The sequence below is a fragment of the Scyliorhinus canicula genome, chromosome 18 (assembly GCF_902713615.1).
Source record: "Scyliorhinus canicula chromosome 18, sScyCan1.1, whole genome shotgun sequence".
Taxonomy (NCBI): domain Eukaryota; kingdom Metazoa; phylum Chordata; class Chondrichthyes; order Carcharhiniformes; family Scyliorhinidae; genus Scyliorhinus; species Scyliorhinus canicula.
Genome location: NC_052163.1, coordinates 103,229,504 through 103,257,049, shown reverse-complemented (window position 1 = coordinate 103,257,049; position 27,546 = coordinate 103,229,504). Strand labels below are relative to the sequence as shown.

At 43.2% G+C, this 27,546-nt stretch overlaps 1 protein-coding gene across 1 annotated transcript in view; it reads left to right on the top strand.

Moving 5' to 3' along the window:
* LOC119952935 (mucin-16-like) overlaps nt 1-27,546 on the top strand; it is a 43,240-nt gene that overhangs the window by 3,259 nt on the left and 12,435 nt on the right. The window contains exons 5-24 of the mRNA XM_038776570.1: nt 9,118-9,287; nt 14,550-14,576; nt 14,909-15,045; nt 15,133-15,200; nt 16,908-17,077; nt 17,369-17,395; nt 17,729-17,865; nt 17,953-18,020; nt 18,546-18,715; nt 18,994-19,020; nt 19,353-19,489; nt 19,577-19,644; nt 20,545-20,714; nt 20,999-21,025; nt 21,352-21,488; nt 21,813-21,880; nt 22,807-22,976; nt 23,565-23,591; nt 26,545-26,705; nt 26,800-26,867. Of these exons, the coding sequence (XP_038632498.1) occupies nt 9,118-9,287; nt 14,550-14,576; nt 14,909-15,045; nt 15,133-15,200; nt 16,908-17,077; nt 17,369-17,395; nt 17,729-17,865; nt 17,953-18,020; nt 18,546-18,715; nt 18,994-19,020; nt 19,353-19,489; nt 19,577-19,644; nt 20,545-20,714; nt 20,999-21,025; nt 21,352-21,488; nt 21,813-21,880; nt 22,807-22,976; nt 23,565-23,591; nt 26,545-26,705; nt 26,800-26,867 (2,034 nt within the window). The remainder of the gene's footprint in view (nt 1-9,117; nt 9,288-14,549; nt 14,577-14,908; nt 15,046-15,132; nt 15,201-16,907; nt 17,078-17,368; nt 17,396-17,728; nt 17,866-17,952; nt 18,021-18,545; nt 18,716-18,993; nt 19,021-19,352; nt 19,490-19,576; nt 19,645-20,544; nt 20,715-20,998; nt 21,026-21,351; nt 21,489-21,812; nt 21,881-22,806; nt 22,977-23,564; nt 23,592-26,544; nt 26,706-26,799; nt 26,868-27,546) is intronic.

The following is a 27,546-nucleotide window of genomic DNA, read 5'->3' as shown; positions in this document are numbered from 1 at the left end:
CTGGGTGCGAATCTGACTTTGGGGTGACTGTGCAGAGTTTGGACTTTCTCCCCATGTCCCTGTGGGTTTCCTCCCACCGTCCAAAGATGTGCAGGTTAGGTAGATTGGCCATGATAAATTGGTGCTCAACTTTGCTCTTCTAATTGCTTGTTTGAGTTCCTCCCTGCCCTGTACCCCACATTCTATACCCCACAAGGGCCTCTGTAGATTTGCACCCCTTGAAAAAGTTAAAAGCCTCTCTTTTTCTTCCTATCCCACCCTATATATTCCTAGACATCCAGGGTTCTTTGAACTTGTTGCTCCTACATTTCACCCAAACCAAGTCTATTTTGAACAACGCTGCGGTTAAGCTGCGTTACGGGGCTAGAGTGGAGGCGTGGGCTTAGATAGGGTGCTCTTTCCAAGGGCTGGTGCAGACTCGATGGGCCGAATAGCCTCCTTCTGCACTATAAATTCTACGAAATCTATGAAATCCAGCCCATTATTTACACTTCCAACTTTTTCAAAACCTTCAATACATCCATGAAATAGAAATAGTTTCTTTTTGGGCCGACATTGCTGATAAATCCACATTGCTATTTTTTAATGTTCTGCTACAAATAATCATTTATGTATCACAGAATATGATTCAATCGATTATACATTTCTACTGATAACTACATACCCATTTGCAAGCTACATCTTTTAAACGTTGCACAAAATTTGTACATTATATATTTTAAGTTATTGAAGCTGTGGAGATGCAATATCAAAGAAGGTTTTCCATTGGACTGATCACAGCTGGTTTGCCAATCATTCCCCCCATAAATCACCCTGATTCCAACTGATTATGTGGGAAATGGAAAAGAACTGAAACTTGCCATCATGTGACTGAAACGAGCATCTGTTGTCTGCAGTGGGTTTGCTATTGCTATTCGGAGGGATTTAAACTAGTTCAACAGGGGGTGGACACAGAGTGTTAATGCAATAGGGACACAGCATGTTAGTTTCAAGAGAGTAAAGAGAAGCTAGATGGTTTCTGCTTTAGTGCTAGGAGTATCATAACTTAGACAGATGAGTTAAGAGCGTGTCTTGATATCTCGGAAGGGTCTTCTGATGAGGCTTTGTGGGTAGAGATTAGGAATAAAAAGGAGGCAGTCACACTTCTGGGAGTGTATTAGAAACCACCAAACAGTCAGCGGGCAATTGTAAGTTGATGTGTAGGCAATTCACTGAGGTTTATAAAAACAATAATAGCGTAATTATATTGGAGGATTTTATCTCCCCAGCATTAATTGGCACATTCACATTGGTTTGGATGGAGCTGATTTCTTGAAAAGTATTCAAGAGAGCTTGGACAGAATTCTCCGACCCCCCGGGGGGTCGGAGAATCATCCAGGGCCGGCGACAATCCCGCTCCCGCCGTGGCCTGAATTCTCCGCCACCCAGGAATTGGCGGGTGCGGGAATCGCGCCGGTCGGCGGGGCCCCCACGGCGATTCTCCGGCCCGCGATGGGCCGGAGTCCCGCCGCTGACAGGCGAATCCAGCCGGCGGAAATCAAAGCAAGTCTGATGCCGGCGGGATTGGCGGCGCAGGCGGGTGCCCGGGTCCTGGGGGGGGCGAGGGGCGATCTGGCCTCGGGGGGTGCCCCCACGGTGGCCTGGCCCGCGATCGGGGTCCAACGATCGGCAGGCCTGTGCCGTGGGGGGCACTCTTTATCTTCCACGGTGAAGGCCATGGCGGGGGAAGAAGAGACCCCCTCCCCTGCGCATGCGCCGGTATGACATCAGCAGCCGCTGACGCACCGGCGCATGTGCGGACTTCCACTGGCCGGCGAAGGCCTTTCGGCCCCGGCTGGTGGAGCGCCAAAGGCTGTTCGCGCCGGCCGGTGGAGCGGGAGCCACTCCGGCGCGAGAATTCCGCACCTTTGGGGAGGCCCAACGCCGGAGTGGTTCACGCCACTCCGTCCCGCCAGGACCTCCCGCCCCGCCGGGTAGGGGAGAATCCCGGCCCTTTTTATATCAATATTTTGAATTCCCAAATAGTGCAGTGCTGGATCTAGTTCTGGTGAACAAAGCTGGGCAGGTGTTCGAGGTAGCAGTAGGGGAGCATTTTAGTGATAAGACCACAACACTGTGCATTTCAATTTTGCATCGGAAAGGAAAAAGATGGTCTGCAAAAAAGGGTCTTGGTTTGGGGGAAGGCGGATTTTATTAAAATAAGGCAGGATCTGGCCAAAGTTTACCGGGAACAGTGGCTTTCAAGTAAATCTACCGCAAAGCAGTTGGGCGTTGTTCAAAATAGACTTGGTTTGGGTGAAATGTAGGAGCAACAAGTTCAAAGAACCCTGGATGTCTAGGAATATACAGGGTGGGATAGGAAGAAAAAGAGAGGCTTTTAACTTTTTCAAGGGGTGCAAATCTACAGAGGCCCTTGTGGGGTATAGAATGTGGGGTACAGGGCAGGGAGGAACTCAAACAAGCAATTAGAAGAGCAAAGTTGAGCATGAAAAAACACTGGTGGGTATGATTAGGGAAAATCCCAAGATATCTATAACTATATCAAGGGGATGAGGTCAACCTGGGAAAGAGCGGGACCCATGAGGGACCAAGAGGGTAATCGGTGTGTCGAGGTGAAGGACATTGGGAAGGTGTTAAATGTGTACTTCGCATCTGTTTTGCCTTTGGAGAAGGAGGATGTAGAATTCAGACAAAGGGACTATGAAGTCTCGAACAGTTTGATATAGGGAGTGAGGAGGTGCTGGAGGTTTTGGTAGATTTTGAAGTGTTCAAATCTTCAGGTGCAGATGAGATGCGTCTCAGGCTGCTGTGAGCGACGAGGGAAAAGATTACAAGGACTCTAATCCAAATTTTTTATTCTTCTCTGACCACAGGGGAGGTACCAAAGGACTGGAGGATAGCTAATGTTAATTCACTTTTTATGGAGTGATAGCGATAATCTAGGGAATTACAGACCAGTGAATCTCACATCATTGGTAGGGACACCATTGGAGAAATTTCTGGAGGGCAGAATCAATCTCCACTTGGAGAGGCAAGTTTTGATCAGGGACAGATTGAATTTTTTAAGGAAGTGACCAGGTGTGAAGATGAGGATAGTGCAATTTATGGAGTTTATATGGATTTCAACAAAGCCTTTCACAAGGTCCCTTATGGACGACTGTTAAAGAAGGGAACAGCACATGAGATGAAGGGTAACAAGTCATGTTTGATCCAAAATTGGCTTCATGATCGGAAACAGAGGCTGGTGGCAGAAGGCTGTTTGTGTGACTAGAAGCCGATGTGCAGTGTTGTACTACAGGGATTAGTGCTGGGTCCCTTATTGTTTGTGATATATATATAAACGCTATAGAAGAAAATGTGGAGGTGGACGATGAGTAACTTTGCAGATGACAGAAAGATTGGCTGGAAGGTCTTAGTTTACAGGAGGCTATCGACAGAAGGGTCAAGTAGGCACATTAGTGGCCAATGGAATTTCACCCTGAAAAGAGTGAGGTGGTGCACATTGGAAGGAGTAACATGACAAAGGAGCACTCAATGAATGGCATGCCACTAGGAATTTCAGATGAACAGAGCAATCTTGGGATGCTTGTCCACAGATTCCAGAAGGCAGCAGGATAGGTGAATAGGGTAGTTACAAAGGCATACCACATTTGCCAGAGTTGTACAGGACTCTGGTTAGGGCACAGCTGGAGTCCTGTGTTCAGTTCTGGTCACCGCACTACAGGAAGAGCGTGATTGGACTAGAGTGGGTGCAAAAGAACTTCATCGTGATGTTGCCTGGGATGGAGCATTTTAGCTATGAAGAGAGGCTGGATAAGCAGGAGGCTGAGAGGGGATCTGATTGAGGTGTATCAGATTATGAGGGGCATGGACAACGAAGCTAGGAAGCAGCAATAATAAGGGGGCATAATTTTAAGGTGTAAGATTTAGAGGGGTTTTGAAGAAAAGCTTTTCATCCCTGGTGGGAATCTGGAATGCACTGCCTGGAAGGGCAGTTGAGCAAGGAAACCTTGTAATCTTTAATAAGTACTTGGTGAGTAAAGGATCCATTGTCCCAGATGACCATAGTATGGTGGTGATTTAACCTGAGGATCACCACACAAGCAAGGTTGAGAAGACGGGGCCTATATGAATAACCTCAGCAGGTATGGGAATTGAACCCATGCTGTTGGCCTCACTTGGCATCATGAACGACCTGTCCAGTCAACTGAGCTAAACCGGCCCCCTTTAAAAATAACAATACTATTAATCTTTATTAGTGTCACAGATAGGCTTACATTAACACTACAATGAAGTTACTGTGAAAATTCCCTAGTTACCACACCACGGTGCCTGTTCGGGTGCACCGAGGGAGAATTCAGAATGTCCAATTCACCAAACAAGCACGTCTTTCGGGCCTTTTGGGAGGAAACCAGAGTACCCAGAAGGAAACCTGTGCAGACACAGGAAGAATGTGCAGACCCCACACAGAAGTGACCAAGCCGGGATTCAAACCTGGGTCCCTGGTGCTGTGAAGCAACTATGCTAACCACTGTGCTATCGTGCTGCCCATAAACACTTGGATGAGCACTTGAAATATCTTAACATTCAAGGCTATGGATTAATGGGAAGAAGGAGTAGTATAGGTTTAGAGTAGTTGTTTGTCAGTGCAGGCTTGATGTGCTGAAGGACCACTTCTGTACTGTATGATTCTGGGAACAGAGACGCATCTACTTAATTTAAAAAAAAAAAATTTCTTTATTCTCCTCGTTTTTCTCATTTTCTCCCAAATTTACACCCACCAACAATAAACAATAATCAGTAACAAATATGTCAATCCCAATATCAATAACAACGATCCCATCCTCCCACCAAACGCCAAACATTCACCCACATGTTCACATAAACAAATGACAAAAGGAATCAGGAATCACCCATAGCCACCATTAACATACACCGCACCCCCCTCCCCCCAACCCTCCCACCCACACCTCCCAACTAAAGTTTGATGTTTCGAGTTCTTGAAAGTGCATACTGAATAATGCCCATGAATTGTAGAACCCCTCTATCCTTCTCCTCAGTTCAAACTTAACCTTCTCAAGAGTCAAGAATTCCAACAGATCCCCCGCCACGCCAGGGCACAGGGTGGAGAGGCTGCTCTCCAACCTATCAGGATCCACCTTCGGGCGATCAATGAGGCGAAGGCCACAACATCTGCCTCCGCACCCGTTTCCAACCCTGGCTGGTCCGACACCCCGAATATGGCCTCCCGGGGGCCTGGGTCCAGTTTCACGTGCACCACTTTAGAAATTACCCTAAAAACCTCCTTCCAGTAATCCACTAGCTTTGGATAGGACCAAAACATATGAACATGATTAGCCCCCCCCCCCCCCCCCCTCCTCCCTCCGCAACGTTCACACACAGCTTCTACTCTTCAAAGAATCGGCTCATCCTCGCCCTCGTGAGGTGTGCTCTGTGCACCACCTTCAGCTGTCTCAGCCCCAACCCCACACACGAGGTGGAGGCATTCACTCTCCGGAGCATCTCACACCAGAACCCCTCCTCCATATCCTCTCCCAATTCTTCCTCCCACTTTGCTTTGATCCTTTCCAGTGGTGCCTTCTTCTCTTCCAAAATATCTCCGTAAACCGCTGACACTACCCCCTTCTCCAGTCACCTCATCGTCAGCACCTCCTCCAGCAATGTGCAGTCCAACTCCACCGGGAAGTTCTGTGTCACCTTTCTGGCAAAATCTCGAACCTGCATGTATCTAAACATTTTCCCCTGCTGCAGCCCATACTTCGCTTCCAGCCCCTTCAATCCTGCAAACCAACCCCTAAGAAACAAGGGCGGGATTCTCCGCTCCCCACGCGGCGTGGGAGAATCACGGGAGGGCCCCCCCGACATTTTTCACACCCTCCTCGCGCCCCCCGCAATTCCCCCCCCCCCCCCCCCCCCCGCCCCCCCCCCCCCCCGGCTCGGATGAATCGCCGCTCGCCGTTTTTCACGGCGATTCTCCGACCCCGATGGGCCGAGTGGCCTGCCATTCGCGACCGTTTGACAACGGCAGCAACCACACCTGGTCGCTGCCGCCGTGAAACGGGCGTGAGATGCACATTTGGGGCTTGTAGGGGGCCTAGGAAGAAAAGAGCACCACGACTGTGCTGGGGAGGGGACAGGCCCGCGATCGGTGCCCACCGATCGCCAGACCGGCGTCCAAATCGGACACACTATTTCCCATCTGCCGCCCGGCAAGATCAAGCCACCATGCCTTGCGGGGCAGCTGAGGGGAAAGACGGCCACCACGCATGCGCGGGTTCGTGCCGTCAGCGTCATGATGTCAGCCGCGCATGCGCACGTTGGAGCCGGCCAACCTGCGCATGCGCGGTTGACGTCATAGAGGCGCCGCCGTCGCGTCATTCTCGGTGCGCCGCCGAGAAGAACGGAGCTCCGCTCCTAGCCCCCCGGGTGGGGGTGAATTAGGTGTGGGGAGCAGGCTCTGAGGCCATCGCGAAAGTCGGCTGCAAACGGCCCAAATCTTTCAGTGTCTTAATCCTCTTCTCCCATTTCTGAAAATTTCCATCCCACCTCCCTGTGTCAAATCTGTGGTACCCGCAAATCAGCATTTCCCTTGACCCTGCCCCCAACCAGAAGTGTTGGCAAAACTGCCTCCAAATTCTCAATGAAGCTATTATCACCGGACTCCCTGAGTAGTTCACCGGGGCTATCGGAAGCGGCGCTGTTGCTAGAGCTTTCAATCTCCACCCACTGCACAAGCTCTCCTCCTATCTGACCCACTGAAAATCAACCCCTCTTACCCAGCTCCGCACCTTCTCCACATTTGCCGCCCAATAGTAATACATCCGGTTCGGAAGACCCAAACCCCCTGCCTGCCTTCCCCTCTGTAGCAGCACCTTACTAACTCTGGCCACCTTTCCTCCCCATATGAATGAAATAATCCTTCCCTCAATCTCTCTGAAAAAAGCCTTTGGCAGGAAAATGGCAGGTATTGAAAAATAAACAGAAATTGCGGTGACACTGACCGGCCAGGGACAGAGAGACCATCCCACCTTGCCAGATCAGCTTTCACTCTCTCCACCAAACTAGACATGTTGTACCTGCGGAGCTCCCCCTCCCCACCCCCCCCCCTCCCTCACACAACCTGCACCCCGAGGTACCTAAAGTGAGTCCCTGCCCTACGGAATGGCAGCCCCCCCACGCTTGCACCCACCCCCTGCCAATACACCACAAAATACTCACTCTTGGCTAGATTTAGTTTGTACTCCGAGAAAGACACAAACACTCAAAGCAGCTCCAATATTCCCCCTGTCGACACACTCGGTTCCGACACGTATAACAGCAAGTCATCGGCATATAAGGACACCCGATGCTCTAGCATCTACTTAATTATAATATCCAATCAATGCAAGGACAAAGAGTTGACAACGAGTCATCGGACTTGAAAAGTTAGCTCTTTTCTCTCCCTACAGATGCTGCCAGACTTGCTGAGATTTTCCAGCATTTTCCCTCTCGTTTCAATACAAGGACACATACATGCTGTCCTCTAATATTTATTACCAGTTTCTTGGTATCGGGTCTCTGCATATCAATCACCTCTCCTCTCTGAGTCCCCAAACTTATAATGCCTTTTTTCCAAGATAAAAGCTTTACAGCAATCAACAGTTCTTTGTTTGTGATTATGCCTCCCTTTCTGGCTACTCTCGACAATTTGGCACCAGAGTATAATGGTGAATGATCTCATTATTATTGTCGTCATTGAGAATGACCATCGATGCTTCCCTTTCCTGGGGCCCCAGCAACAGCAAGCTGTGTCCTTGGGGTTTTTTTTTACAGCTAGGAAATTCAGCCAGCAGATAATGTGACACAGATTGTTACAGAAGATTTTTTAATATCTTCAGAACTTAGTGGATGACTAGAGTTTTAAAACTAATTCTCATACAATGATAAAAACTTTCCCCCTTCACATGCCTTTTAAAATCTGGAGACTTCACTTAAAGTCTTCTCGCCTGATTTCTATTCCAAGTCGACCTGTAAAGAATTTGATTTCCTAGTGGAGAGAAATTAAAAGTGATTAAATTCATGGCCTAATGAACATCCATCTCTTTGAGGCAATCCTACTACTACATGGTGACACAGTGGTTAGCACTGCTGCCCCACAGTATCAGGAACCCGGGTTTGATTCCGACCTCGGGTGACTGTGAGGAGTTTGCACATTCTCCCCATGTCTGCATGGGTTTCCTCCGGGTGCTCCAGTTCCCTCCCACAAAGATGTGTAGGTTAGGTGGATTGGCCATAATAAATTGCCCCTGCATGTCTAAAGGTAAGATGGGGTTACAGGGATTGGGTCTGTGTAGGGTGGTCTTTCAAGTCGGTGCAGACTCGATGGGCCAAATGGCCTCCTTCTGCACTGTAGAGATTCTATGATTCAGTTGTTAAAAATAATAAACTAGCCATTCTGAGTGAAAAAGCAACCTTCAACGGCCCACAACCATTGATGGCCCACAACAAACCAAAGACGTGAACTATAAACAATTTTTTTTGTTTACAGCTTGCCAAATGACACTATTCTCTTTCATTGAATCATGTGTGTCTGTGCGCGTGCGTGTGTGTTCAGGGTGAGTGTGCGCGTGTGTGTGATCACAGTGAGTGTGTGTGGACATTCAGGGTGAGGGTGTGTTTTCAAGACGAATGAGTTTGTACGTGTTCATGGTGAGTATCTCGATAAATATTTCTCTTTATTTAAACCCACGAAAACTTGCAGCTATTATTTAAATTGACCACACTCTCGAGCATTAAGAAGCACAAACAACTTACTCTCCAAAAACGCACTCATTACGTGTGGTAGGGGAAAGGATACAAGTGCTAAAGTTCCTCCCCGATTCTATTGATTATTGCAAATGCCTTTCAAAAGTTGTCATAGAGGATGGAATTGTGTTCTTCACAAGTGTTGAACATGTTGTTTTTAAAGACAAATGTTTTTGTAAAATCATCTGTTCAAGTCTTTAAAGAATATATTGATAAATTACAGTGCAAAACAATATACATTTGAACATCTCTAGTTTACCTCAGCATTCTACTTCATGTTGCTTTAACTGTTATTATTTTGTGGTTTGGCAGTGCAACGGAGAGTAAGAAGACCAAAGCGTATGCAATCTGTTCTTTCAACAACAATTCTGCCGCACAGCAAGTTGATAGAGTTATTGTGTACCATCAGTTCAATTACAACACAGAAAACATCACTGATTTGGAACCATATTCTCTGGACAGAGACAGTCTCTATGTGAATGGTATGAACAGACTGCTTACTTTACATTGCATTGTCGAAACCACTTGGAAATCCCATTGGGACCAATGGTTCACAGAATCTGTGCATCAGATAACCTGTAACATAATACAATATTGGCCGGAAATCTCCGATCGTTGCAACTCACTTTTCTGTACGGCAGTGCAAATCCACCCACGTGTTTCCGGCGGCATGCTGTGGTTACAATGGCAAATACCATTGATGAACGGTGGCAAGATAGAATCCCGCCACCAGCAAACGGCTGGCTGCTGAGGAACTTGCAGCTGGGGGACCGAAGAATCGAGCCATTTTCTTTGAGTGCATATCACTTGAATTCAGCTTCTGCGCTGGGAAACGGGCGCATCAGTGTTAACTTATGTATCTTTTAAATTGCATCACTAAGGTTCTTGCGCCAAAATCGTAACATAGATTCTACTCGAGAAAAAATTCTGAATTAGTAAATTACGTTATTTTGTTTTCAGGTTATCATGAATCAACACCACCAACCAGTGAGTATGATGGTTCCATTTCATTTCATTTCTGTACACTGTGGTACTCACACGTAATGTGCATATCTGCTTAATTTAGCAAGACGTTTCTGCTTAATTCTATATTCCCCGGTTAATTTAACTGGTGTAACTCAGTGAGCGAGAAAGCTGGTTTGTGATGCAAAACAAGGCCAGCAGCGCGGGTTCAATTCCCGTACCAGCTGAGAATTCTGAATTCTCCCTCTGTGTACCAGAACAGGCGCCGGAATGTGGCGACTGGGGACTTTTCACAGTAACTTCATTGCAGTGTTAATGTAAGCCTACTTGTGACAATAAAGATTATTTCTTTCTTTTTATTATTATTTTAATTCCAAAATATATTGGAATTAACTGAATAATCGTAAAGCTAACTTTTCACACTGAGCAATCATTCAGTTAAAATGAATTTTGATTTTCCAATCATTTGTTGCAAATGTTCATTTCACTTTGCATGAATTCTGTATGTAACAAACGGAACTGTAAAATAATCAGCACTGCAGCTACATTGTGTATTTCATTCTCTAATTCCCGATAGTTCCAGCAGAAATATCAACCCAGAACCAACCTCCACCTGGCTTTAACGTGACCTTCACTATAACAAGTTTGCCATACAATGAATTACTACACACCCACACATCGCTCCTGTACCAATCAGCATCAACTATTATTACTCATCAGGTACACCTTCAGAACAATATTTAATACAATTAAGTGCTGATCATATATATTTTCACCTTAGTTACACTGAGAATATCTTTCTTGCAGCTCAACATAATTTACCGTAAGAGTGCTATAAACACTGAGTTTACAGACTGCAAAGTAATATCCTTAAGGTAAGTGTATGGTCCTTCATTTTCAGTTTTCATTGAATCTTCTAAACTTCAGCACAGAATGATTCCAGTTGGCTCATCAACCCAATACTATGGTTATCTCGAAAGCTGATAATTTAATTGATTTCACTGGACATGTCCAGCAATTTCGAAGTTATTCTTTTCAAGTGATAATGTAATTTCTCTTAAATGCCTTGTCACCACAGCATCAATTACTGCTTGTGACATTCCTTCCCATTGTCTAAAAACAGTGGTGTATGGGCGGCACGTTAGCACAGTGGTTAGCACTGCCGCCTCACGTTGTCAGAGACCCAGGTTCGATTCTGACCTGGTGTGGAGTTTGCACATTCTTCCCGTGTCTGTGTGTTTCCTACCGCAGAACATAGACATATAGGTTAGATGGATTGGCCATGCTAAATTGCCCCAGGTGGAGTTAGGGGGATAGGGTGGGGGATTGGGCCTAGGTAGGGTGCTGTTTCAGAGGGTGGGCTTAATGGGCTGAATGGCCTCCTTCTGTACTAAAGGGATTCTATGAAGCTGCTTCTTTTGTGCTCTTTGTGAAATTCCCACATTGATGCTCTTTGTGAAATTCCTACATTGATGCTCTCACTACCGATCAATGATTTAACAATTAATCGAAAAAATAATATTATTTATCCTCCACCTTTTCAAAAATTTCTCCGATAAATATTGCTTCTTTTTGGTCATTCATTGATGGCAAATTAAGATTCATGCTTCACTACAAATAATGATGGTCTATATCACAGAATGTGATTCAATTCATTGCATACTTCTTCTAATAATAGCAAGGTTTTCACTTGCAACATCCGTCCTTTTAAAGCTAAACACAATTTCAGAAACTGAGTTGAATTTTCCACCCCTCAGCGCCAGGATCATGAATCGCGATTGTATGGAAAACCATACACTGGCCAAAGTGTGGTTTGCCCCTGGTGCCAAAGCAATTGCTATGCTCCTGCCCCGTGCTGGCAGCGGGGTCAAGGTTCACGCCGGTGCACCAGTGAGAGGATGCCGATCCTGTGGCTATGCGTGTTTCCCCAGTTCTCTGCAGCAGGAATCACATGGGTGGATTTACAAAAGGTCTCAGCAAATGTGAGCCTGCCATGGTGGGTCTCACAGTGGACCAAGGGGGTAACTTCTGATGGGGATTACCCCCAAATTCCATCTGAGGGCCACCCTCTTCCCCCCTCATAATGCACAACCTTCTCACCTCACCCCTAGCAGACATCCCCCATCCCCTACCCCTAAAACGGGAGACTCCCTTGGGACCCCCTTAGTAGGGAGCATCCCCCTCAGGGACCCCCTGATTAGGGAGACTCCCTAGAGGGACCCCCAAACTAGAGGGTTCACCAACAAACCCTCCAGGGAAAAAGACCCTCTGGAAGCCAGAGAGCAGTCCAGACTGTGGCTGGGGAAAAAAATCAAATTGTAAAACTTATATGGAAGCACCATGTGTCCATTCCTGTAAAGGGAACAGCTGTGACCTGTGTTTCAATCCCTCAGATTCATTAGCTGCAAGCCATTAATACAATGCTTGTTGCGGGCTGTGATTGACAGCTTCCACAAAGCAGTTATGAGCCTTGCTCCATTCATCTTCTTCATGGATGAGTAAGTCAATCTGCTAAAACCACAATGTTTACAAACATCCACCACATCAAAGAGAGTTAAGTGCAGTCCAATTATGCCCTTCACAGTTGAGCAATTTTGAAGTGCTGTAAATTGAAGGCACTTAACTCTGTTTGATGTGGTAGAGGTTTGTAAACATCGCAATTTCGGCACTTATGCATCCTCGTCCATGAAGAAGATGTCACAAGTCACAGCTGGTGTCTTTCCAGGAATGGGGACCTGGTGCTTCCAGGCAAGTACTACAACTGTCATTTTTTTACCAGCCACTGTCTGGATAACCCTCTAGCTTCCAGACCGTGGCCTTCTTCTGAAGGGGAGGGGTCCGTGGGTGGACCTCTATGCAGGGGGTCCCTGTGAGGGACTTCGATACTGGCCTGCTCGCTCAAAATGGTAGCCAATAACAGGATACCCTAAGGAGGGCTGCACGCTGGCACAGTGATTAGCACTGCTGCCTTACTGCGCCAAGGACCGAGGTTCGATTCCAACCTCTGGGTGTGAAGGTGAGGTAGATTGGTAATGCAAAATTTATTTTTAAGGTGCAGGTTAGGTGGGGTTGTGAGGATAGGGTGGGGGAGTGGACCTAAGTAGGGAGCACTTTCGAGGGATAGGTGAAGACTTGATGGGCTGAATTGTCACCTTCTGCATTCTAGAGCTTCTATGATTCTATGAATCCCTCATATTCCGCGCCGTACATAAATTTGCATGACGGGGGATACTGAATTGCTCAGAGACATGTGGGAGCGCAAATCACATGCAATTCAGCTCCGGCGGGAGAAAATAGTCTCCTAAACAGAGAGTTCTTCCCATTATATATTTTAACATCATTGTAGTCACGTTGTATAAATTGAATTTACTACTTTGGGCTTGCCGTTGCAGCACATTAACAAGTCACTATCAGTATTTTCTTACCCCAAACATTGCACACGCCTTCCAGGCAGTTGTCACAGGTTGATGCAATTTGTTCGGTACAGTCAAATATGCTATTCCTTCTTTTTAAAAGGTCTTGATTCAGAACTTTATAGAATGAACTGATGGCTTCTGGTAGAGAAGCAATATACATTACAACATCGCCAGGTTTACCTCAGCATTCTATTTCATGTTGTTTTAATTGCTATTGTTTTGTGATTTGGCAGTGCATCGGACAGTAAGAATACCAAAGCGTATGCAATCTGTTCTTTCAACAACAATTCTGCTGCACAGCAAGTTGATCGAGTTACTGTGTACCATCAGTTCAATTACAACACAGAAAACATCACTGATTTGGGACCATATTCTCTGGACAGAGACAGTCTTTATGTGAACGGTATGAACTCTTGTTTCTATATTCTGTAGAAAGCACTCGCAAATTGCACTGCGACCTATGGGCAGTATTTTCTCAGCCTGGGGCCGGGCTGGAGAATCGCCGCGACCGACCGCAGAGAAGAGAATCAGCGCCATTGGCACCGGCATGGTTGGTGCTCCACCGGTCGCGGGCTGCTCTGCACGGCCAGCCCTAGATTCACGGCCCGCGATGGGCCGAGCGGCTGTCGTAAAAACGGTGAGTCCCGCCGGCGACGTCCACACCTGTTCTCAGCCGGCGGGAGCTCAGTGTGGAAGGGTTGGGGTCGGCCTGTGGGTGGGGAGGGGGGTTCCGACACCGGGGAGGGGGGGGTCCTCCGATGTGGCCTGGCCCACGATCGGGGCCCACCGATTGGCTGGCCTCTCTGGCTGGAGCCTCCTTTCTTCTGCGCCGGCACCTGTAGTCCTGCACCATGTTGTGTCGGGGCCAGCGCGTTGAAGGAAACCACTGTGCATGCGCGCATTAACGCCGGTGCAACTGCGCATGTGCGCATTGGTACTGGTGCCACTGCGCATGCGCGGATCCCGCGGGCCCAGACGGTGCCAGGATCAGCAGCTGAAGTGGCGTGAACCGCTCCAGTGACGTGCTGGTCCCCTGTAGAGGCCAGAATTGCTGATCCTGAGGCCGTGTTGATGCCGTCGAGAAACACGACAGAGTTTCCAACGGCGTTAACAATTAGCCTCAGGATTACAGAATCCCGTCCTATTTTCCTGAGAAATATGCATCAGATAATTTGTACGATGATATAGTATATTTGTGTGGATATTCCTTAAATACAGCTTCTACATTAGGAAAGGCGTACTACAACGTTAACTTATGAGTCTTTTCAATTGCTTCACTGTGGGTACTGCACAAAAAGCAGAACATATTTTCTACTAGGTTGAGGAAAAATTCTGACTCATTAAGTCACACTATTTTGTTTTCAGGCTATCATGAAACAACATCACCGACCAGTGAGTATGATGGTTTCAGCTGGTTTCATTTCTGTACACTGTGGTACTCACCCTTAACATGTACATTGCTTCATTTAGCAAGGTCTTTCATTTTTTCCTTAATACTATTTTCCCCATTAATTCTACAATATACTGGTTCTAACTAAATAATTAAAGTGGTAACTTTTCACACTGTGCAATCATTCAGTTAAAATGAATTTTGTCTTTACAATCAATTGTTGTAAATGTTCCTTTCACTTTATATGAATTTTGTAAACAGCAAATGTAACTGTAAAATAATCAGCACCTCAGCTACACTGTGTATTTCACTGTATAATTGCCTATATTTCCAGCACAAATATCAATCCAGAATCAATCTCCACCTGGGTTTAATGTGACCTTCACTATAACAAGTTTGCCATACATGGAATCACTCCACGACCACACATCACTCCTGTACCAATCAGCATCAACTATTATTGCTCATCAGGTGGGCCTTCAGAACAATATTTATCAAAATTAAGTGCTGAGCATTTATACTTTCACCTTAGTTACACTGAGAATACCTTTCTTGCAGATCAACTTAATTTACCGTAAGAGTGATATAAACACTGAGTTTACAGACTGCAAAGTAATCTCTTTAAGGTAAGTGTTATTTTGTATGCTCCTTAATATTCAGGATTTTATTGAATCTTCTAAACTTCAGCACAGAATGATTCTACTTGGATCTTCAAACCAATACATCCATTATCTCCAAAGCAGATAATCTCAGTTTTGTTCACCGAACTTTCCCAGTAAATTTGAACAGTTTTACTTTTTCAAGTTATGACCTCATTTCTCTGAAATACTATATTGCCTCAACATCATTTGTCATCTGTGACATTACTTCCCCTTGACCAATAACTTTTCAGTTCAAATTATTTCTGCAAGCCACTTTCTCTATGCTTTAAATGATATACACATTGGGCGCGATTCTCCCAAAACGGGAGAAATCGTAAAGCTGCCGTAAAACCTGGGCGGGTTTTACGGCAGCGCGCCCCTTCCCGACCGGGGACCGATTCTGGTCCCCGGTCGGGGCTAGCAGCCCGACGCCGTAGGCTCCGGCAAGACGGGCTTAACGAAAATCGTTAAGCCCGCTTGCCGGAGTTAGCGCCGGCTGACGCGTCATATGACGTCAGCCGCGCATGCGCAGTTTGGAAGACTCCAACCCGCGCATGCGCGGGAGACGTCATCGCGTTTTTGCGCGAAACCAGCGCATGCGCGGGCCGGGTTGCCCCTCAGCCGCCCCGCGAATGGATACTGCGGGGCGGCGGAAGGACAAGTAGTGCGCGGGCATCGGGCCCGCTGCCCGCGATCGGTGCCCACCAATCGCGGGCCCATGGCACCCTTGGCACGGCCGTGCCAATCGGTGCCATGGTTATTAATAGCGAGTTTGTGACGCCGTTTTTACGAACGGCAAGACCAGGTGTGTTTGCCGTTCGTAAAAACGGCGGAAAGGGCTGGGACTTCGGCCCATCTAACAGCTGAGAATCGCTGCCGGCCGTAAAAAAACGGCGGCAGCGATTCGGGTCGGGACTTCGGCGGGGGGAGGGGAGAATAGCGGGAGGGCGGCAAAAATGTCGGGAAGGCCCTCCCGCTATTCTCCCACCCGTCGTGGGGGGCGGAGAATTTCGCCCATTGATTCCCCACTCCCCTACTTCCCAATACCTTTCTATTAATGATTCACTGATTAATGGAAGGTGTCATTATTCATTATCCTTGTTTAAATTTTTTCACAAGCAGTGATCCATCCATCGAGTACAAAGGATTTGTTTTTAGGCAGCCATTTTCAATACATCTCAATTCCCATATTGTCACATTTTGGTGTGAATCCTGATTTTCCCTATCACAGATGTGATTCAAATCATTATTCATTTCTGCAGAGAATTACTTTTTCATTTGACGTTCTTTTAAAATCTACTCAAACGTTGTATACTTGAATACAAATGAAAAGTTGGTGCTATTGTACAAACCATGTATAAGACCTTTGCTTTGCAGTAGCAGCAAGGGCAAACTGATATTTGGACCTGACAATATAACCTGTTAGTTACTGCCAAGATTTTCCTACCTCAGACATTGCACCAGCCTTCCAGAGAGTTGTCCGTGGGAACCACAATGTGTTGTGTACAAAACTCTTGAATATTGTGTTCCTTCTTTGTAAAAGAGGGTGCTTCGGTGAAAATACCTGTTCAGACACTCAGAGAATGAACTGATGGCTTCTGGTGAGAAGCAATACACATTAGATCATCTCCAGGTTTACCTCAGCATTCTATTTCATGTTGCTTTAATTGCTATTATTTTGTGGTTTGGCAGTGCAACAAACAGTAAGAAGACCAAAGCGTATGCAATCTGTTCTTTCAACAACAATTCTGCTACACAGCAAGTTGATAGAGTTACTGTGTACCATCAGTTCAATTACAACACAGAAAACATCACTGATTTGGGACCATATTCTCTGGACAGAGACAGTCTCTATGTGAATGGTATGAACAGACTGCTCATTTTACATTATTCTGTAGAAACCTCTCGCAAATCCCATTGGGAACTATTGTTCCTGAGAAATATGCATCATATAATTTGTCCTTTGATATCATCTTATCTTCGTGTGGATATTTCTTAAATACAGCTTCTGCTTTGGGAAAGGTGTACTACAATGTTACCTTATGAGTCTTTTCAATTGCTTCACTGAGGTTATTGCACAAAAAGCAGAACATATTTTCTGCTAGGTTGAGGAAAAATTCTGACTCATTAAAGTGACGCTATTTTGTTTTCAGGCTATCATGAAACAACATCACCGACCAGTGAGTATGATGGTTTCAGCTCGTTTCATTTCTGTACACTGCGGTACTCAACCTTAACATGTATCTTTGCTTCATTTAGCAAGGTCTTTCATTTTTCCCTTAATCTATTTTCCCTATTAATTCTACAATATACTGGTACTAACCAAATATTTAAAGTGGTAACTTTTTACACAGCGCAATCATTCAGTAAAAATGAATTTTAAACTTTCTAATCCTTTGTTGCAAATGTTCCTTTCACTTCGTATGACTTTTGTAAACAGCAAATGGAATTATAAAATAATCAGCACTGCAGATACACTGTGTATTTCATTGTACAATTCCTTATATTTCCAGCACAAATATCAATCCAGAACCAACCTCCACCTGGGTTTAACGTGACCTTCACAATAACAAGTTTGCCATACATGGAATCACTACACGACCACACTTCACTCCTGTACCAATCAGCATCAACTATTATTGCTCATCAGGTGGGCCTTCAGAATAATATTTATTAAAATTAAGTGCTGGTCATTTATATTTTCACCTTAGTTACACTGAGAATTACTTTCTTGCAGCTCAACTTAATTTACCGTAAGAGTGATATAAACACTGAATTTACAGACTGCAAAGTAATCTCCTTAAGGTAAGTGTTATTTTGGATGGTCCTTAATCTTCAGGCTTTTATTAAATCTTTTAAACTTCAGCACAGAATTATTCCACTTGGATCTTCAAACCGATACTTCCCTTATCTCCAAACCTGATAGTGTGGTTCACTGAAATGTCCCAGTAAATTTGAGCTGTTTTACTATTCAAGTTATGATCTCATTTTTCTCTTCAGTTCCATATTGCATCAGCATCATTCGCCATTTGTGACATTACTTCCCATTGTCCAATAACTTTTCACCTCAATTTATTTCTGCAAACCACTTTCTCTATGCTTTTAATGATAACACTACATTGATTCGCCACTTCCCGACTTCCCAATTCCTTTCTACGAATGATTCACTGACTATTGAAAAGCATCATTATTTACGATCCCTCTTGCAACTTTTGCAAAAGCGTTGATCGATCCATCAAGTAAAAAGTATTATACATGAGAACATCTCCAGGTTTACCTCGGCATTCGATTTCATGTTGCTTTAATTGCTATTGTTTTGTGGTTTGGCAGTGCAACAGACAGTAAGAAGACCAAAGTGTATGCGAACTGTTCTTTCAACAACAATTCTGCTGCACAGCAAGTTGATCGAGTTACTGTGTACCATCAGTTCAATTACAACACAGAAAACATCACTGATTTGAGACCATATTCTCTGGACAGAGACAGTCTCTATGTGAATGGTATGAATTCTTGTTTTACTATATTCCGTAGAAACCACTCGCAAATCGCACTGTGAACTATGTTCTGAGAAATATGCATCAGATAATTTGTACGATGATATAGTATTATATTTGTGTGGATATTCCTTAAATACAGCTTCTACATTAGGAAAGGCGTACTACAATGTTAACTTATGACTCTTTTCAATTGCTTCACTAAGGGGACTGCACAAAAAGCAGAACATATTTTTTACTAGGTTGAGGAAAAATTCTGACTCATTAATTTATTTTGTTTTCAGGCTATCATGAAACAACATCACCGACCAGTGAGTATGATGGTTTCAGCTGGTTTCATTTCTGTACACTGTGGTACTCACCCTTAACGTGTACATTTGCTTAATTTAGCAAGGTCTTTCATTTTTCCCTTAATCTATTTTCCCTATTAATTCTGCAATATACTCGTTCTAACTAAATAAGTAATGTGGTAACTATTCACACTGCATAATCATTCGGTAAAAATGAATTTTGACTTTCCAATCATTTGTTGCAAATGTTCCTTTCACTTCGTATGAATTTTGTAAACAGCAAGTGGAATTGTAAAATAATCAGCACTGCAGATACACTGCGTATTTCATTGTATAATTCCCTGTATGTCCAGCACAAATATCAATCCAGAATCAATCTCCACCTGGGTTTAATGTGACCTTCACAATAACAAGTTTGCCATACATGGAATCACTACACGACCACACATCGCTCCTGTACCAATCAGCATCAACTATTATTATTCATCAGGTGGGCCTTCAGAACAATATTTATTAAAATTAAGTGCTGGTCATTTATATTTTCACCTTAGTTACACTGAGAATATCTTTCTCGCAGCTCAACTTAATTTACCGGAGGAGTGAAATAAACACTGAGTTTACAGACTGCAAAGTAATCTCCCTAAGGTAAGTGTCATTTTGTGTGGTCTCTAATCTTCAGGCTTTTATTAAATCTTGTAAATGTCACCACAGAATGATTCCACTTGAATCTTCAAACCGATACTTCCCTTATCTCCAAACCTGATAGTATCGTTCACTAAACTTTCCCAGTAAATTTGAACAGTTTTACTATTCAAGTTATGATCTCATTTTTCTCTTCAATGCCATATTGCCTCAACATCATTTGCCATTTGTGACATTACTTCCCGTTGTCCAATAACTTTTCACTTCAAATTATTTCTGCAGGCCACATTCTCTATGCTTTTAATGATAACACTTCATTGATTCCCCACTCCCCTACTTCCCAGCACCTTTCTTTTAATGATTCACTGACTGATGAAAAGTGTCATTATTCACTTTCCTCTTCCAACTTTTGTAAAAGCATTGATCTGTGCATCAAGTAAAACAGGTTTGTTTATGGGCAGCTATTTTCAATACATCTCAATTCATATATTTTCACTTTCTAATGAGGATATTGATTTCCTATATCACAGATGTGATTCAAATCATTATTTGTTTCTGCAGAAAATTACTCAAACATTGTATATTTTAAAGTAAATTAAAAGTTGACTCTTTTGTACAGAGTATACTACATTGGCTTTGAAGCAGAAGCACATGTACATTAATGTTCACGCCTGACAATGTAACTCCAGACAGTTGTCCGTGGGGGCCACAATATGCTGTGTATAAAAGAGTTGAATATTGTGTTCCTTCTTTTTAAAAGACGTTGCTTCAGTAAAAATACCTGTTCAGGTCTTTATTCAATGAATTGATGAATTCAGGTGAGAAGCAATATACATTAGATCATCTCCAGGTTTACCTCAGCATTCTATTTCATTTTGCTTTAATTATTTTGTGGTTTGGCAGTGCAACGGACAGTAAGAAGACCAAAGCGTATGCAAACTGTTCTTTCAACAACAATTCTGCTGCACAGAAAGTTGATCGAGTTACTGTGTACCATCAGTTCAATTACAACACAGAAAACATCACTGATTTGGGACCATATTCTCTGGACAGAGACAGTCTTTATGTGAATGGTATGAACTCTTGTTTTACTAAAGTCTGTAGAAACAACTCACAAATCGCACTGCAAACTATGTTCCTGAGAAATATGCATCAGATAATTTGTACGTTGATATAGTATTATATTTGTGTGGATATTTGTTAAATGCAGCTTCTGCATTAGGAAAGGTGTACTACAATGTTAACTTATGACTCTTTTCAATTGCTTCACTGTGGGTACTGCACAAAAAGCAGAACATATTTTCTGCTAGGTTGAGGAAAAATTCTGACTCATTAAGTTACACTATTTTGTTTTTAGGCTATCATGAAACAACATCACCGACCAGTGAGTATGATGGTTTCAACTGGTATCATTTCTGTACACTGTGGTACTCAACCTTAACATGTATCTTTGCTTCATTTAGCAAGGTCTTTCATTTTTCCCTTAATTCTATTTAACCTATTGATTCTGCAATATACTGTTTCTAACTAAATAATTACAGTGGTAAATTTTCACACTGCACAATCATTCAGTTCAAATGAATTTTGACTTTCCAATCATTTGTTGCAAATGTTCCTTTCACTTTGTATATATTTTGTAAACAGCAAATGGGACTGTAAAATAATCAGCACTGCAGCTACATTTCACTGTATAATTGCCTATATTTCCAGCACAAATATCAATCCAGAACCACCCTCCACCTGGGTTTAATGTGACCTTCACTATAACAAGTTTGCCGTACATGGAATCACTACACGACCACTCATCGCTCCTGTACCAATCAGCATCAACTATTATTATTCATCAGGTGGGCCTTCAGAACAATATCTATTATTTTTTTATATAATTCAGAGTGCCCAATTCATTTTGTACAATTACGGGGCAATTTAGCGTGGCCAATTCATCTACTCTGCACATCTTTGGGTTTTGGGAGCAAAACCCATGCAAACACGCAGAGAATCTGCAAACTGCACACAGACAGTGACCCAGAGCCGGAATCGAACCTGGGACCTCAGTGCAGTGAGGCAGCAATGCTAACCACTACGCCACTGTGCTGCCCAATATTTATTAAAATTAAGTGCTGATGATTTATATTTTCATCTTAGTTACACTGAGAATTACTTTCTTGCAGCTCAACTTAATTTACCGAAAGAGTGATATAAACACTGAGTTTACAGACTGCAAAGTAATCTCTTTAAGGTAAGTGATATTTTGTATGCTCCTTAATATTCAGGATTTTATTGAATCTTCTAAACTTCAGCACAGAATGATTCCACTTGGATCTTCAAACCAATACTTCCATTATCTCCAAAGCTGATAATCTCAGTTTCGTTCACTGAACTTTCCCAGTAAATTTGAGCAGATTTATTTTTCCAAGTTATGCTCTCATTTTTCTCTTAAATGCCATATTACCTCAGCATCATTTGCCATTTGTGATATTACTTCCCATTGTCCAATAATTTCCCCACTCCTCTACTTCCCAGCACCTTTCTATTAATGATTCACTGGCCGATGAAAAGTGTCATTATTCACTTTCGGTCTTCCACCGTTTGCAAAAGCATTGATCTATCCATCAAGTAAAAAGTGTTTGTTTATCGGCAGCCATTTTAAATACATCTCAAATCCCATATTTTCTCTTTCTGATGTGAATATTGATTTTCTACCACAGATGTGATTCAAATCATTATTCATTTCTGTAGAGAGTTATTTTTTCATTTGAAGTTCTTTTAAAATCTACTCAAATGTTGTATATTTCAAAGTAAATTGGAAGTTGGTGCTATTGTACAGAGTATACTCCATTGCTTTTGGTGCAGCAGCACGTTCAAACTAATATTCAGACCTGACAATAGAACTTGTTTGTTACTGTCAAGTTTGCCTTACATCAGACATTGCACAAGCCTTCCAGACAGTTGTCCTAGGGGACCACAATATGTTGTGTATAAAAGTGTTGAATATTGTGTTCCTTCATCTTAACATATGTTGTTTCAGTAAAAATACCTGTTCAGATCTTTATTGAATGAATTGATGAATTCAGGTGAGAAGCAATACACATGAGATCACCTCCAGGTTTACCTTAGCATTCGATTTCATGTTGCTTTAATTGCTATTATTTTGTGCTTTGGCAGTGCAACGGACAGTAAGAAGACTAAAGTGTATGCAAACTGTTCTTTCAACAACAATTCTGCCGCACAGCAAGTTGATAGAGTTACTGTGTACCATCAGTTCAATTACAACACAGAAAACATCACTGATTTGGGACCATATTCTCTGGACAGAGACAGTCTCTACGTAAATGGTATGAACAGACTGCTCATTTTACATTATACTGTAGAAACCACTCACAAATCCCATTGGGACCTATGTTCAGAAGAAATATGCATCAGATAATTTGTACTGTAATATAGTAATTTCTTTGTGTGACTGTTGTGATAATGTGCATAAGCAATCATGTATATAATGATATTAACGACATCCAACCAGCAGATCGCAATATAAATCCACCACGTGACTCTGTACTTCGAGGACTCTGGAGATAGTCGTGTTAGTGGATAGTCATACTTTCAGTAGCTCTGGGATAATTTATCATTATTAATTGTTTTTAATTTTTTTTTTTTAGTTATCTTTACCACGCATTTATTTTATAATAAAATACTTTAACTAGTCAAGAACTATGTTCTATTGTGCATTATTCCTACCAGCCAAGCATCAGAACATAACAGATATCTCTTAAATACAGCTCCTGCTTTGGAAAAGGCATACTACAATGATAACTTTTGTATCTTTTCAACTGCTTCACTAAGGTTATTGCACAAAAAGCATAACATATTTTCTACTGGTTTGAGGAAAAATTGTGAAATATTAAGTGACGCTATTTTGTTTTCAGGCTATCATGAAATAACATCACCGACCAGTGAGTATGATGGTTTCATTTCTGTACACTTTCAATGATTTGCAGGATTAACAACTCATTAGGAGCATTTATTAACCAGTCTTTACAGTGTTTTTTTTCTATTTGCAAATCATTTACAAAATATAATGGGCTGGAAAATAGCCCAATGCAATATTAGGAGACGTCTTTCGTGAGGTGTTAGTTCTCAAAATTGGCTCTTGATGTGTTTGTTTTACACAAATAGGATGGGCACAATGCGGGACAATTTCTACCCTCCTAATATCACTGGAGAGGTCAGTAGTGTTGCAAACTGGCCGCGAGGTTTCGAGCGTCACACGGGAGGGTTTAAACTAGTATGGCAGGGGGGTGGGTACTGGAGCAATAGGTCAGAAGGTGAAAGAATTGAGGGAGAACTAGGGTATAGGGCCAGTATGGCTCTGAGGAAGAGCAGACAGGGAGATGGTGCTGAAAACAGCGGGTCTGGTGGCCTGAAGTGCATATGTTTTAATACAAGAAGTATTACGGGTAAGGCAGATGAACTTAGAGCTTGGATTAGTACTTGGAACTATGATGTTGTTGCCATTACAGAGACCTGGTTGAGGGAAGGACAGGATTGGCAGCTTTTACACGTCCATAAAAAGCAAGAGGGTAGCCAGGGAAAGAGTTGGCCCATTGAAGGATAGGCAAGGGAATCTATGTGTGGAGCCAGAGGAAATGGGCAAGGTACTAAATTAATACTTTGCTTCAGTATTCACCAAAGAGAAGGAATTGGTGGATGTTGAATCTGGAGAAGGGTGTGTAGATAGCCTGGGTCACATTGAGATCCAAAAAGACGAGGTGTTGGGCGTCTTGAAAAATATTAAGGTAGATAAGTCCCCAGGGCCGGATGGGATCTACCCCAGAATACTGAAGGAGGCTAGAGAGGAAATTGCTGAGGCCTTGACAGAAATATTTGGATTCTCACTGTCTTCAGGTGATGTCCCAGAGGACTGGAGAATAGTCAATGTTGTTTCTTTGTTTAAGAAGGGTAGCCAGGATAATCCAGGGAACTACAGGCTGGTGAGCCTTATGTCAGTGGTCGGGAAATTACTGGAGAGAATTCTTCGAGACAGGATCTACTCCCATTTGGAAGCAAATGGGCATATTAGTGAGAGGCAGCATGGTTTTGTGAAAGGGAGATCATGTCTCACTAACTTGATAGAGTTTTTCTAAGAGGTCACAAAGATGATTTATGCAGGTAGGGCAGTGGATGTTGTCTATATGGACTTCAGTAAGGCCTTTGACAAGGTTCCTCATGGTAGACTGGTACAAAAGGTGAAGTCACTCGGGATCAGGGGTGAGCTGGAAACGTGGATACAGAACTGGCTAGGTCATAGAAGGCAGAGAGTACCAATGGAAGGGTGCTTTTCTAATTGGAGGGCTGTGACTAGTGGTATTCCGCAGGGATCAGTGCTGGGACCTTTGCTGTTCATAGTATATATAAATGATTTGGAGGAAAATGTAACTGGTCTGATTAGTACGTTTGCAGACGACACAAAGGTAGGTTGAATTGCGGATAGCAATGAGGACTGTCAGAGGATACAGCAGGATTTAGATCATTTGGAGACTTTGGCGGAGGGATGGCAGATGGAGTTTTATCCGGACAAATGTGAGGTAATGCATTTTGGAAGGTCCAATGCAAGTAGAGAACATACAGTAAATGGTAGAACCCTCAAGCATCAGAGATATCTAGGTGTACAAGTCCACAGGTCACTGAAAGGGGCAATACAGGTGGAGAAGGTAGTCAAGAAGGCATACGGCATACTTGTCTTTATTGGCCGGGGCATTGAGTATAAGAATTGGCAAGTCATGTTGCAGCTGTATAGAAACTTAGTTAGGCAATGATGTACCATTGATTGCACGCGACGCGAGTGATTTACCAAAGTCTGGCTTTAATTGACTAGAACACAGCTCTGCGATCGTCTACAGTGGAAAGGGACGATCGTCAGGCGTCAGAGCATTTATACCTCGTTAATAGAGGTGTGGTTAACTCAGCCTCTCGGCCAATCGGTCGAGAGGCACATGACCGACCAGGGCCAATGGTAAGCCGACGTTCTGGCCCAATGGCAGACGAGTATGCAGATCATATCATCACAGGCAACACTTGGAGTAGAGTGTTCAATTCTGGTTGCCACACTACCAGAAGGATGTGGAGGCTTTAGAGAGTACAGAAGAGATTTACCAGGATGTTGCCAGGTATGGAGGGCATTAGCTATGAGGAGCGGTTGAATAAACTCGGTTTGTTCTCACTGTAACAACGGAGGTTGAGGGGCGACCTGATAGAGGTCTACAAAATTATGAGGGGCTTAGACAGAGTGGATAGTCAGAGGCTTTTCCCCAGTGTAGAGGGGTCAATTACTAGGGGGCATAGGTTTAAGGTGCGAGGGGCAAAGTTTAGAGGAGATGTACGAGGCAAGTTTTTTACACAGAGGGTAGTGGGTGCCTGGAACTCGCTGCCGGAGAAGGTGGTGGAAGCAGGGACGATAGTGACATTTAAGGGGCATCTTGACAAATACATGAATAGGATAGGAGTAGAGGGATATAGACCCAGGAAGTGTGGAAGATTTTAGTTTAGACGGGCAGTATGGTCTGCACGGGCTTGGAGGGCCGAAGGGGCTGTTACTGTGCTGTACTTTTCTTTGTTCTTTGTTCTTTGTTTGAAAGGCTGCACATTTTTAAGAGTAGTTTATTTCTGAAGGAGGACTAATGATTCAGTATGAAGATGGGAATCTAGTATACGGCGAACTTCTAAAAATCTGTGGAAAGTGTCTAATAAGTAACTGTGAAATGAGTGAAGTGTTTTCCAAAGTTTATACATGCTGCAATGTTAACGACCTTCCTTTTTCCCTCTGTTGTAAAACTTAAAAGAATAAAACCAATAGATTTGCAATGAAGCTTTTTATATATTTAATTCTACACTTCTCTCTATTTCTAGATGAACTACCAGTTGTGCCTGAGGAACAAAATCCCCTTGAGGGCCAGAAACCTTTATGCTTTAATGTGTCTTTTGCCATCACAAACCTACCATACAATCCAGTCTTATTTAGCTCCACTTCACTGTTATATCAGTCGGCTTCGCGTACTATCACTCATCAGGTATATTCAAATAAATCAAAATAATTATTATTGAAAAAAATTCCTTAATAATTAATATTAATGTCCCATTAAAACCCAATTTATATTTTTGCAGCTCAATGCTTTGTATGGAAATAGCAATATAAATGCAGCATTCTTAGATTGTACAGTAATCTCTTTAAGGTAAGAATTCTTTCTTAGCTGTTCTACATTTAGTCACAGACTGAGAACTAAGCACAATTTTGCTCCTTTCGATTTTTGAGTTTCTTTCTGACATACAGCTGACATTTAAATTGTATCTCAGAATTATTAATGTGACTGAGAGGTTCTTATACAGACAATGCTTTTATTTTAAATTAAGAATTGGACTAGAGTTCGGTCGCACAGTGGTTAGCACTGCTGCCTCATGGCGCCTAGGTCCCAGATTCGATCCCGGCTCTAGGTCACTGTCCGTGTGGAGTTTCCACATTCTCATTGTGTCTTGTTTTGGGACCAGGAACATCAAGAAAGAGTCCAATTACAAACGAAATATGCCAAATACTTCTAGATAACTAAACTTCTATGAAGTAGTTATTTTTTTCAAAAAAGAGAACAACATTCTTTTTAAAATGTAAGCTTATAAAGTAAACATGGAACAGTGGAAATAGAAAATGTGCTTGAATTATGGGACTGTCTGCGTCAGTTCAATACAACAGGATTGTATAGGAGTCAGCAGCTGTTTATAAATGGATATGTGCAACTATAAGTAAGATTAATAACAGTGACTCAGAGTTAACAGCAAATCTTCTCATCTCTATGTCGTCGCAGACTGGACATACAACTGAGGATGCGTGTCAGGATCCTGTGGAAGTCCTGACGTGAC